Source organism: Macaca nemestrina, chromosome 8 (assembly GCF_043159975.1).
Source record: "Macaca nemestrina isolate mMacNem1 chromosome 8, mMacNem.hap1, whole genome shotgun sequence".
NCBI lineage: Eukaryota > Metazoa > Chordata > Mammalia > Primates > Cercopithecidae > Macaca > Macaca nemestrina.
In genome coordinates, this window is record NC_092132.1 from 77,754,400 (window position 1) to 77,768,542 (window position 14,143).

At 40.1% G+C, this 14,143-nt stretch overlaps 1 protein-coding gene across 1 annotated transcript in view; it reads left to right on the plus strand.

Moving 5' to 3' along the window:
• Positions 1 to 14,143, plus strand: part of LOC105482164 (carboxypeptidase A6) — a 310,157-nt gene that overhangs the window by 215,036 nt on the left and 80,978 nt on the right. The window contains exons 3-6 of the mRNA XM_011742126.2: positions 272 to 396; positions 6,950 to 7,064; positions 8,976 to 9,077; positions 11,694 to 11,795. Coding sequence (XP_011740428.1) covers positions 272 to 396; positions 6,950 to 7,064; positions 8,976 to 9,077; positions 11,694 to 11,795 — 444 coding nt within the window. The remainder of the gene's footprint in view (positions 1 to 271; positions 397 to 6,949; positions 7,065 to 8,975; positions 9,078 to 11,693; positions 11,796 to 14,143) is intronic.

The window sequence follows — 14,143 nt, forward strand, 5'->3', positions numbered from 1 at the left end:
AACTATTTTATCTCATTTTTACCTTGTAGCTTTAATATATTGGTCTTCAAACTATTACTTGCCAATTATGATCAAATTCTATATGGATATGATATAATTTGGAAACTCAAATTCAAGATAAAATAGTTTTGCCCTGATGATGAAAGCGTTAAGTCTAATTCCAAAATATGTTTGGTTACTATATGCAAACAAAAGAATGTGTTTGACATCGTGACACAGATTTTCCCCCACTAAGTTGGACATGAATTATAGGTTGGTTCCTGCACTACAGGTGGACCTGTGGCAGCCCAGCAGTATCTCCTATGTATCAGAGGGAACAGTTACTGATGTCCATATCCCCCAAAACGGTTCCCGAGCCCTGTTAGCCTTCTTACAGGAAGCCAACATCCAGTACAAGTAAGCATTCCTTTTCACTTGCTATAAAATTTGTTTGTACTAAACTGAACCAAATGGTAGTTATATGTAGGTTATTTATCAAGCGCTTATGACAGTGTGTTTGGTACAATTTTTCATATGGGGAAAACTGACGTGAATATATTCACCTTGAAGAGCTTATTAGTCCAGTGGGGGATGGGAGCAACCATGTGGACCTTTCATTTCACTATTCACTGTTACCGCTAAGTGATCAGTGAAACAACAGACATTTTTCTGTGAAGAAAGGAGAGCAGCCTAGCAAGGCCTAGAGAGTGGATGAGAAGGCAGGAGTGGAAAAGGCTTTCTGCAGGAGCTATGCCAGCCAGACAGAGGCAGAGGGGACCACACAAGCAAAGGAAGAAGCAGCATATGAGTGCAGAGTGGTTAGTGTATGAAGTGCAAGTCAAAGGGCAGAAAGAAATGATGCTGGAGAAATAGGGAGTTCCAATGGTGGGAAATCTTATGTGCAGGGGCAGCAGCTCAGACTTTGTCTTGTGGGTGGTGCTGCCCCATTGCAAAGGAGGTGCATGCCACTGGGTGGAGGGGATAGGAAACACTAGTCCAGGGAAGAGGGAATGAGGCTCTGAGTAGGACCAGAGTAGTAGGATCATGAGAGCATTAAAAAAATATGTCAGAGCAGACTCTCCTAATGTTGGATGGTAAGTAGGAAAGGAAGAAGTGAAAGGATGACTCCAAGTTTTCTAGCTTGGGTAACTGAGTAGACAAACTTGAACAGATTTAGATATTTTGAGGGTTAGTTTAAAAAAAAAAATGGTTAGAGGAGTAAGAAAAGAGCAGGTGGGGCCAGGTGCGGTGGCTGACACCTGTAATCCCAGACTTTGGGAGGCTGAGGTGGTCGGATCACCTGAGGTCAGGAGTTCAAGACCAGCCTGACCAACATGGTGAAACCCTGTCTCTACTAAAAATACAAAAATTAGCCAGGCATGGTGATGCACGCCTGTAATCCCAGCTACTCGGAGGGCTAAGCAGAAGAATCACTTGAACCCAGGAGGCGGAGGTTGCAGTGAGCTGAGATCGCACCACTGCACTCCAGCCTGGGCAACAGAGTGAGACCCTGTCTCAAAAAAAAAGAAAAGAGCAAGTAGAAGATAGTCAGAGGAGCTGAAGAAGAAAAGCAAGACTTTAAAGAAAGAGATGGGTCCAGAGTACCAAGTGCTGCAGTGATATCCAGCAAGCAAAGGACCAACCAGTTTCCTTTGGATCTGGCAATAGAAAGAACATTGATGACTCTAAAGGTGGATTAGAATGTTCGCACTAGAAGACATAGATGTGAACAGGAGGTGAGAACACACAGCAGCAGGGTCTATTCCTGTTCTTAGCAGTTAGAATAAGAGAAGCAGAGAATGAGAAGTGACTGGGAAGAGATGCATCACTGATGCCTACCTGGTAGATATGGGATTTGTTTGTGTAGGAGGGAAGTCTTGATGTATTTGTAGGCTGAGGGAAGAGCCTGTAGGGAGGAAGACATCCATGATGCCAGAGAGAATGTGCAGAAAGAAGTGTCTGAACAGCAGGAAGGATACCTCATTTTCTAAAAACTAAAGAGAGAAATGTGGTGGATCTACTTAAGATTATAGAGAGGAAAGTGGACACGTCAAAAAAGATTACAGCCAATGGCTAAATTTTCTGGATGAATGAAGAAGCAAAATTATCTACTGAAAGTAAGGAAGGAGGGGTTAAAGGGTATTACCAAAAGAAAAACTGGGGTATGAACAAAGAGAAGTGATTGTTGCAGAGAAGAGAGATTGTAACACTGATACAGAGTGGAGGTTCTGTTGGATAGGACCATGGAAAGGTCAGGGTGGCAAGAAAGTTGAGGTCCTTAGTGAGATACTAGTTCAAGTATTCATCCCTGGGTCTAATATGGATTGGAAGGCAGGAGCATCTAGGAGGGATAAGGGGACCAAATGGAAGAATCAGGGAAGATATTAAGGTCTTTGTATTGAAAACAATGTAGTGTTACTGAGGGAAACAAATGGGAAGGAAAGAAGTTCTGACAAAATGTGAGTAGTTGGATGCTCAGAGTGCTAGGGTAGAATGTTTATGGCTGGTGACAAGATCCACAGGGTAGCCACAGAGATTATTGAAGGGGAGTGTTGTGTGGATATCTTTGAGGCTGGTGCAGTCAAGAACAGGTGACCTAAATCACCAGAGAATCATCTTGAATCTCCTTGGCTGATGGCAAGATTAGAGGACGAAGGAGAAAATGTACTTCTGGGGCAGGAACATCGAGGCAGAGCCAAGAGTTCGAGGAAAGCAGCAAGAAGTGGCATGATGTTGCAGAGAGAATGAGCGTTCCCTGGAAGCCAGAAGATTCATGGCATACAGGAGAATATGCTGACCTTCCTCCCTTCTACCCCACGGTAGGCAGGTGGACAGGGAGACTGGGAATAGAAAGCCACAAAAGAATGTGTATCCTTTAAAGAGTCAAATGTCTGATGAGAAAAAAGAGTTCCCTGAAGAGGCTAGAGAATGTAAGAAGTTAATTTACAAAGGAAGGGAGACTCCAGCGGGCATAGGGAAAAGCAGGTGGAGAAGAGAAGGGACATCAGTGGAAGATCTAGGAGAAGTGTAGTGTGGTGACTTAATGAGATGAGACAGAGAGGAAGGGAGTCACTTACCCTTTGCTGGGAATCCTAAGATTTTGGGGTTGAGAGGCATGAGTGTAAGTGACTACTCCACCTACCCAAACTTTTTAGCAAGTTGTTGTACTGTCAAAACTGGCACAGAGTTTGGGGGTCTGGGAGGGCCTGGGACCTAGGGTGGGCTGATGGCTCTGTGAGTTAATAGTGAGGGCCCAGGCTCTCTGGAGGGCTGAGCCAAGAGGTGCCAAATGGCAGTGACATCTCTGGTCCACACAGAGACTGCCCTGCGAGAAGGATATTTACAGCTTTATTAAAGTACTGATATGCTTTTTACAGAAAGGTATTTTATCTGTGCTTCTAGAATAGAATCACAGCTGTGCATAAAACTATTGTTCATACTGGACACATTTTAGTCATTGCTCTAGCTTTGAAGGCCTACTCTGATTCTCTGAATGCCTGACAGGAAACAGCTTGGCAATTATATCTATAGGTGCTCAGTAACCGCTCACATGCTTCATTAATTACTATTCAGTAGAAAAGAATATACCAGTTAGTTTAACAAATCTCTATTTCCTGTCATTAAATATAGGTCATGTGGAACTGATATAGAATAAAATATCACACTTCATGTCACAGAGAATAAAGTCTAAAAAATGAGTGTTTTAAACCAGTTGCCTCTTCATGGAGAACAGTCATTTAGAATTATTCATTTCATTGGTCTCAAGATAATAACATATGAGTCAATTAAATTCCATGGGCCCAGTAGGTAGAGATCATTTTAATTGACTTTTAGTATTGTAGCCTGGAGTATTTTCAAAAGATTGTCATTTACTCTGTACGAGAATACATAATGTATAGCTATAGTGATTTTTAAAGTGGAGGTAATGTGACTCCATGTGTCCGGCCCCTAGGTGATCAGTTCCCCTCTAAGGAATGATTCATTCTACCATAAAACATTTTGGTCATTCTATAAAGTAAATACCTGTAAAAGCTGGTGATGAAATTTCTATTTTTTGGCCAGGCGTGGTGGCTCACACCTGTAATCCCAGCACTTTGGGAAGCTGAGCTGGTGGATTACCTAAGGTTAGAAGTTTAAGACCAGCTTGGCCAACATGGTGAAACCTGGTCTCTACTGAAAATACAATTAGCCGGGCATGGTGGTGCGTGGCTATAATCCCAGCTACTCGGGAGGCTGAGACACAAGAATCACTTGAACTTGGGAGGTGGAGTTGCAGTGAGCCAAGTTCACACCACTGCACTCCAGCCTGGGTGACAGAGCAAGACTCCTCAAAAAAAAAAAAAAAAATTCTATTTTTTGAGGGTCCCTCCCCACCCTGGAAACTTTGAGGAGGTGGTTTTGTACTGAGTAATGGCATCACTCAGAAAGTTTATAATAGTTCTAGTCACCATTACAGGAATATACACAACTGGAGTAGGAATCATCACAGGCTGAGAAGAAGTAAGAAACTACAACAGCTTACAAAGACCATTCTGAGACTCCATTTCATAGGTTTGTCATGGATATGCTAGTTTCTAGTCAACTACTTAACAAGGAAAATGGGACTTGACCTCCAGTGTCACAATTATTTTTTAATTTAAGGCTGATCTAGGGCCTGCATTTGGGTGCCATGTAAGTTACTGAACAGAGACCTGGGTTGGTTTGCTGGGGCCACCATAACAAAGTACCACAAAATTTAACAATTGGAAATTCAGAAGGAGATTCTAGTATAGATTTCTGCCTTTGGCAAATCCATCTACATTTTTTTTCCCTTAGTTTCTTGGGATCGAAAAAAGTAGCCAGGAGAAATAATAGATGATCTTGGTGAGGGAAACATACCTGAAGGTTCCCTGCAGTATTGGAATACGTTGACAATTTGTAACCACCCCAGCCCTAGTCAAACTCGCATCCCTCTTGACCATCCCAGATTCTCTCCTAACACAAGGAAGTTAGAAAATTGACATGGAGGTTCATTTGGCTCAAGACTTACCTTAGCAATATTGTAAAATTCTTTAACCCATACAAGCCTAATCATCTGTAGCTTCTTAGTTTGAGGGTAAAAAAGAAAGCACTAATACAGATGGTGTTCAAACCAACAACAACCTCCCATTCACATTTTGAGCCACTGCAAGCAGCCGTCAGGGACTTAACCAAGCTTTGAACCTCCTCACCTTACCTTGATTTCTAAAATGTTTTCAATTTTAAAATCAAAAATAGAAACAAAAAAAGCAGTAAGCCAATGATCAATTCCTGATTAAGTGCTTTGTCCATAGTAGGTGCTCAATAAATAACAAATAAATAAATGAGCCGGGCGCGGTGGCTCAAGCCTGTAATCCCAGCACTTTGGGAGGCCGAGGCGGGCGGATCACAAGGTCAGGAGATCGAGACCACAGTGAAACCCCGTCTCTACTAAAAATACAAAAAATTAGCCGGGCGCGGTGGCGGGCGCCTGTAGTCCTAGCTACTCAGGAGGCTGAGGCAGGAGAATGGCGTGAACCCAGGAGGCGGAGCTTGCAGTGAGCCGAGATCGCGCCACTGCACTCCAGCCTGGGCAACAGCGTGAGACTCTGTCTCAAAAAAAAAAATTAATTAAATAAATAAATAAATAAATAAATAAATAAATAAATGAAAAAGAATGTCCTATACCCAGTATGACCCTAAGTTAATTTACTTCCTTCACAGAATGGAAAATATTTCTTTAGGTGATTCAAGATAATTTTTAAAAATAATTTTTAAAACAATATTAAAGGCTTTAAATAACTTTCAGCCTTGAAAGTTATTTCAAGATGCCATTATATGTTCTTTTAATAGCACTTAAACCATTAAACAACAGGTTCTTTTGGAAAATAAAATACGAAAGCAAAGCTTTTTAGCCACCTGCCAGGCCCAGTAAAATCACTGGGAGGCTTTCTAACATCTTTAAGTAATGCAAATGACTGAAGTGCTTTGCTACCGTGTGGAACTCTAGTTAGTGGAGGCTGGTGAGCATTGAGAAGACAGGCCTGTATTTATCTAACTCACATGTCACATCAAGAACACTAATGACTCCACCTGGAGCTGGTTCCACAAAGCCTGAAATCTCCCGCCCTGGCCTCAGCCTTTAATTTCCAAATGCATTCACTATAATTGGCTGAGCTTCTCTTCTCTTGGCATTCTTGACACTGGCAGGTAGTGAAATCACTTTTTCCAACTCTGGGTATTTCTTCAGTTTCCTCTTGAGGACTGTAGCTTCTTTTCCCCTTTCCCTTTTCTCTCTGTCTTGGGTCAGGGGTGCTGGGTAGTGACGTGAGCAGTCTCTTGGTGATGGAAGGGATGTGCGCAGGAAGAAGTAGCAGGAAAAAGAAGGTGGTGAGGGCACGGAAGAGAAGCCTAGGCTCAGTTTTCATGAAATGACCCTGGACCTAGAATCTCAAGATTGGAATTTGGGTTCACCTTCCAAGTTCAAATTCTGGCATGGCACTGACCAGAAAAGTGATATTGGTGAGTTCTTAACCCTTTTGAGACTCAGTTTCCCCATTTTAAAAATACCAATAACAAGAAAATCTACCACATAGACTATAGGGCTATTAACTAAGATTTTGTACATAAAATACATAGCACAGTGCCTGGCTGCTGGTAGGTAAGTAGTACTCAGTAAATCTAAGCGCTCGTAGCCATCATTCGGTTGTTGTGGCTGTGAATCAACAGCTATTGTTACTACTACTGTCACTGGAGGACATCTGCCTATAATTTTACACTTTAAATTCATTACACCACTTATGTAACAGTTTTCATTTCCTGAAAAATAACATTTTCCCAACATTTGGTATTTTTAGAAATATTGATCACCACAGTCTTTCTTTACATAGATGCGTATGATTTTCTTTGGATGTTGCCTGATTTTTGCAATATCTCAATTTACTTTTCATCATGTCTGTCGTTCCAAATCCAGGATCCTCATAGAAGATCTTCAGAAAACACTAGAGAAGGGAAGCAACTTGCAAACCCAGAGAAACCGAAGATCCCTCTCTGGATATAATTACGAAGTTTATCACTCCTTAGAAGAGGTATGTAATCAAAAGAGCTTTTTCTGGTTTTTTACAGAGGCGTCTTTATCATTTAGGTCTAAGGGAGAAAATGATGTGCTTTATGCTTCTGGGGGAGAAGCATAAAGACAGAGAAGGTACTATGTGAAGAATAGGTGTAGCTTTTAAATGGCCCAGGCACCTTATCTCTTCTATTAAGTCTTTGATGGTATCTAAGAAGTATCAAAATAATTTTAATTTCACTTGCTTTACCCATACCACTTTTACATAGGATGTAAGAAGTGCAATGAAAGAGTGGGGAAATGTTGCTATAATTATAGCTATAATGGCCTCCACTAAGAAGTCAAGAAATGTAAAGCTAACCAGAGTTTAAGAAAATGATGAGTGGAGTGGACCTTACTTGCACCCTCTGCAAAGTTGAGAACTCTCAAAGGCAAAGCTTCATTTGTGGCACCTCTGCACCTTTGAACATGCATTTTTATCCTACCTGGAGAACTGACAGCCCCCTCATCCACACTGCCTCATCCTTTACTATTCACCTGGACAGCTTGTTGTTCTGCAAATCTCAGCTTAAGCTGAGGTAGCTGTTCCTGTCCTCCTATATTGGATTTAAACCCCTCCTCCACCAACACCCAGTGAATTACATGCCCCCGTAGCACAGGGAAAAGGCATTAATAAAATAATCACATAGTTACATAATTAAAAACTATCACAGTATGTGATTATTTTATTAATGCCTTTCACCCCTAATAAGCTACAAGTTCCATGAAGGCAGGCCATTTCTTTCTTATTCACCACTATAACCCCAGTGGCAGGCAAATAGAGACCTCCAAATACATAGTTGTTGACAGAGGAATAAATGAATGAATCATACATTTTCCATGCTTCCTCTGAATTGAACAAAGGAATGCCAGACATAAAATAAATGAGATGCTACTCTCTTCTTAAGACGGTTTTTGGTTCTCTTGATGACAACTCTCCTTTCAAAATTATCTTCACATATTTCATGTCTCAACGTGTTTTGAAGCTTAGAAGCAATAGAAAGGTTTTAGATAACTTTGCACACAGAAGTACTGCTAACATGCATGAAAAAAAGGTCAAATTTTACAAATATAATATAGATATGCATAATGTATGTGTATATACACACACACAAACATCCTGCTCATTAGATTAAATACGAATAGAAAGAAAAGAATGTATGGGCACTTTCCTGAATATATTTAGCTATTTTTTTCAACGTCGATCCTTTTATACCATAAAATGGTAGGACACTTTTGTGGTTTTTTTAATACCTTATAAGGCTTTTAAGTCAGGAATGAAGCACATTATTCATTCAAATGTATCTTTTCCTGATGACAGGTAAGTGTATATGAATGGATCAATGCAAATGTGTCACTATCACTGGAGAAATTATTCAGAGTTTGCCCTCTGATGTGTAGCTCAGTAGAAGAACCTTTTAATGAAAAAAGATAATGCCTTTTTCTTAGCATCCTCTGTTCAGTGGCAAATTGTAATGTATGGGACTTTAAGGAACACTTTCAAGTAGTTTGGACAGTTTTCCTAAAGTTGATTTATTTCTTTCCCTCTTAAATACTTGTGGAAAATAGAAATAAATTCTGATTTTCAAAAAGAAACCAGAACACATCAATTTTTAATAAAAATTTGTAACTAGTATATTAATGATATATGGTAGATAATGGAAGAACAATATAAAGCCATAAGCTACTATCTGTAAAGGCAGAAAATTAAATGTAATTTTAAGTATCCCAAAGAAAATTAAAAATAGAAAGTAGGTTTTTGTTCAATTTTATATTCCATGTGCACTCCTTGAATTCTAAGACCTACTGTTGTCTTTTTGTTTCCTTTTATTCTCTAGAAGCTCCATTATTGTGAGAGAGTCTAACATAGTTTTTATTTATTTGCTCTTAGATTCAAAATTGGATGCATCATCTGAATAAAACTCACTCAGACCTCATTCACATGTTCTCTATTGGAAGATCATACGAGGGAAGATCTCTTTTTATTTTAAAGGTAAAAATAAGCAATTGCTATGTAAATACATAATATTTACCAAATATTCATCTTTTTCAACTTTGACTTATGTGGAAAAGAAATGAAGTGATCTTTTATAGAGTCTCATATTTAACATTATCTGATAATCTCAGAAATATTTTCCCTTAGGTTTCTGAGCCATATTTCATTTTTGCCATTGGATATTCCAGAGAATACTGTTGCTAACATTTTCAGTTATCGATGCGAAGTATTTGTGAGTTGGTGCTGCTTAAGATGAACCAACGCAAAACTATATAAATGTGTAAGAAACTGATATGGTTTGGCTCTGTGTCCCCACCCAAATCTCACATCAAATTGTAATTTCCAATGTTGCGGGAGGAACCTGGTGGGAGGTGATTGAATCATGAGGGCAGATTTCCCCCTGCTCTTCTTGTGATAGTGAGGGAGTTCTCATGAGATCTGGTTGTTTAAAAGTGTGTAGCCTTCCCCCTTCACTCTCTTCCTCCTGCTCCACCATGTAAGATGTGCATCCTTCCTCTCCGCCTTCCGCCGTGACTCTAAGTTTCCTGAGGCCTCCCCAGCCGTGCTTCCTGTACAGCCTGCAGGACTCTGAGCCAATTAAACCTCTTTTATTTATAACTACCCAGTTTCAGGTAGTTCTTTATAGCGACATGAGTACTAACTAATGCAGAAGCTACACATTATTCTCATTCATCTCTTGACCCTGAATTCTCTTCTGTCTACTGACCTATAGCTCTCCTTTCTTTCTCAGCCAAACTTCTAAAAAGACTGACCTCTAATCACCATCTCTATTTCCTCTCCTATCATTCAGACTTTGACTCACCAGCCTTTGCCCCCACAGCTCTTCTAAAACTTCTTTCCAAGGCCAGCAGCCACTCCTAGTTGATTCTCCTGCTGTCTCTCTGACCATCTGGGTCTCACTCACTGGCTCCTTTCCCCCTTGTTCTTTCTTAGGTTCAGGTAATCCCTGAGACTCTATCCTCAGCCCTACTTTCATACCACAAACACTCTCTAGATAGACACAGCTAGCCCATAATTTCAGCAGTCATCCCAGACCTCTGTATCCATTGCAGTCCACCCTCTGGAACCTTAAATTCACCCCCATTGCCTACTTGACACTCTTCCCTGGATATTCAGAAAAGCACCTCAGATTCAGAATGGCATCCCTCTCCTCCCAATTCAGAAACATGGGCATCATCCTAAATTCCTCTTCTTTAACTATTCACTTTAAATTACCACCAAAAGCTGACCATTTTTTCTTCTGAATATTTCAGATCTGCCCCAGTTGCTTCTCTTGTTCTCATAGCTATTACCCTGACTTCTCTCTGTGTCTGTTCTCCCTGGACTATTGCAGTAGTTGCCTCACTGCTGAGCTTCCTTGGAGCCCCCATTCTTGACCCTCTCATGCTCTAATCCATCCTCCACACACAATATGAGCCCTCAAACATGAGCAAGCAAAAAAAAAACACACACACACACACACACACACATACACACACACACAGCCCGCCATAGAATACAGGAGGAAGCTCATCTCCTTTATTTAGTATCCAGGGAATCCACGTTGAGCTTTATCTCCTGTTCCTTCCTCAGACTGCAGGCACAGTTCCTCCAATATGGTGTGCTCAGATTCTCTTCCAGGATTGACATGCCTTCCTCCAACTTGTCTGCCAAACAAGCTTTATGTCTTGCTGAAATACTCAAGTGCTCCTCTTCTGAGAAGCCACCTTTTATTACTTAGGAAAATTCAACATAACACTCTTATGTTCCCATGGTAACTTATAGATATTTACATCATAATTGTTGATTGATTGCTTACATGTTTGCCCTCCCCACTAGCATATAAATTCCTTGTCTGTTCATGTTTGAATCTCCAGTACTGAGCACAATGTCTGGCATTAAAAAGGATTTCCTGAAATATTCGTGGAGTGAATTATTGAATGAATGAAAATTAGATCGCCTGTAATTATAATGATAGAAGCTCCTATTGATTTCTCGGCTAGCAACCAGGTTAAAAGTAATATTGATATAGTTGGATTGTAAAGAAAAATCTGCCACTTGATTCTAGAAACCAAGTTGTTTTATGTTTTCATTTCATGGTATAATAAAATTTGACTTTATCCACCTATAAAATATAGCTATTATTTAAGAACTATTCCTTGGGATGGAGAGAGAAAGGGGATGAGGGAGGACTTAGCTTTTCACTTAACAGTCACATACTATATTACAATGAAGAAGCAGGCTGAGCCAGGAGGATTGCAAGAGACCAGGAGTTCAAGACCAGCCTTGGCAACATAGCAAGAACTCATCTCTTAAAAATTAATTAATTAATTAAAATAAAAAATTTTTAAAAATAAAGAAGCAACCTATTTTAGGGATTTTCCTTTCCCTTTTGTGCTTTCTGGTTCTTTTATTATAATTAGGACAATAAATGTATTGTTTCTGCATAAACAAGCCTGGACTTTCGAGATAAATAGGAACTCCCTTTGTCCTTTTTATGCGTTACCTAATGAACCACACTATAATGAAGAATTATGCTGAAACCTTATTAAATTATGCTGGTCAGTGAATCTAAAAGCCTGAGTTGGTTACTGTGAATGCTCTTGTTTTCAGCTGGGCAGACGTTCACGACTCAAAAGAGCTGTTTGGATAGACTGTGGTATTCATGCCAGAGAATGGATCGGTCCTGCCTTTTGTCAGTGGTTTGTAAAAGAAGTAAGTTAAACCCTTTACACAATGTCCATTTCAGCTAGTCAGTGCTTCCCTGTGTTTTTATTCTGCTTAACAAATGAAGTGGGAATTTGAAACCAATGATACCTGATTGAATAACAGTAACACCTTGATTCCATGGGCTACTTTCATGTTTATGAAGACCTCTTGTAACCCTGGCTCAGCTTATCCTCACCTGTGCCCATGGAAGTGGGAATTGGCAGCTCTCATTACAGAGAAAGAAACTGAAGTTCAGAGCCTTTTTGAATTTGTGACAAATTAGGAACTAACCTAGCAATGCATATATGGCACAGCTAAAAACCCAATCTGTGGTGTTCCAAATAATTTCTTACAAGATATCCAGCTCAGAAAGTTCTACATTACTTGACTTCCTCCTCAAAATCATTCCACATATGCTCTAACAATAAAGAGATGAACAAGGGGTTGCTTGTGCCCTCCTGCTATAGGTCTATAATTTAGATACCAGAAGACCTTTAGCATCTGTGGATTTAACATTCTTAGTTTCAGTTATTTTTCAGTAACCCTAATCGTTGATGACTCATAGTGATTTCTCATTTTCTTAATGCTTCATTTGAGTCACAGGCCCTCTGAGCTAGTGCATTGAGTGGGTCCCTATCCCAAGAGTGGGCCAGCCTTTTGTGCCAACACTTTTGTATGTTCTGATACTTTTCTATTCATTGTCAAGGATGTAGTATCTTTCATGGTTTTTTTTTTTTTAACCTTGACTTTTAGTTTTGGGAGTTGAGGGGTGACTAATACTGGTAATGAAAGTGAAAGTCGAAGGATATGAAGGGTCTTAGCCACAAAACAACTCGACAAATTTTTTAGCCCTGTACTTATAGAAAACCATTAAAGACACAAAGGATATTTAAATGTATCAGTTATATTTTACCGTGTTTTATGGGGAAATTATGTGCTGTAGTGGAATTTGTAACTTTGAAAACTCTCCTAGGTCTTAGAAAACATAGCTCACAAATGTCAAGAATGTACTGAATTTACAAAATGTCTCTCTGGCACTACCAAAACCACAAAAGTATGCTTAATCTTATAAGTATTGAGGAATAAAATTTTCTAAACATTCCTACTCAGTTTATTGAGTAATTTGCATTCTCTTAAAACCCTATTTCATCCTGCTAGGACAAATGCAAAAGCTAATAAGAAATTAATTCTATTACATTGCATCAAATACCCAATGTATACATATCAACATGTTGTCTGCTATTTCAGGTTTAAAAAAAAAAAGAAATAGTTAAGTACAGAACATCTGTTGTTGACAGGATATGGTCGTGTAGATTATTGAAGAACACGAGAATGTATCTCCCTAGCATTCCAGCTAAAGTTTTCCCTCACCCCCAACATATGCAACCTTTTCTTTATAACATCTAAATTTACTTTGTCTATTATATGGTTATCATCTTATTCCTGTACCAACTCCTACAAGAGAAACTGCATCCATCTTGTTCACTGCTAAATCCCCAACATGTAGAAAAACACTTGGCACTTAATAGGTGTTCAAATATTTGTTAATGCACTGAAATGATGAGAATTCAGTGGTAATAATGTGGCAAGATTTCTGGATGATGACTTCTCAGATCTTCTCATAGGATATGAATGGTTCCATCTGGATTTTTATAGCATACAATCTGTGGAGCCATATACAGCAGCACTGTAACCTGGGCTAAATTTCCAAGGAAGAGAAGGACAGTGTAACCACAGGTACACAGGAAAAGGAAGAGGCATGTGCAATGACTGTCAACTGACGGCAGTTGATTTTGGAGCAAGAGCAAGAAGCAATTGAGATTAGGCTCCATTTCCACCGATACATTGTTGGGAGGAGAGGCTTTCCTCTCCATCCTCCTCCCTCCTGCATAGGGCCATCATGTGTGCAGAAGAGTGAGGCCATTCCTGTGCCTCTGCTACCTTTCCCACACCTCTTTCACTCCTCCAGATTATGGCTGCCATTTGCTCCTCCACTTTACCACTCCATTTTCTGTCTGAGCCATGGAAGCAACCAGAAATGAAACAAAGGAGGCCTAGAGGTCATTCACCCCAGTGTCACAGTCAAGGTGTCAGCTGGAGCCCTGGGCATGAGGACGTGTGGCTTCCTTGGGGGATGATGTGCTTCCAAGCTCACTCACATGGCTCGTGGTAAGCCTTAGGTCCTCATTGGCTGTGGGCTAGAGATATCAGCTCTTTGCCACATAAACTTCTTCCTAGGCCAGCTCAAAACATGGCACCTGGCTTCACTCAAAGCAGGTGAGAGTGAAAGCAAGAGAAAACAGGCCCCAGATGGAAACTACGGTTCTTTTGTAACCTAGTCTTAGAAGTGACCT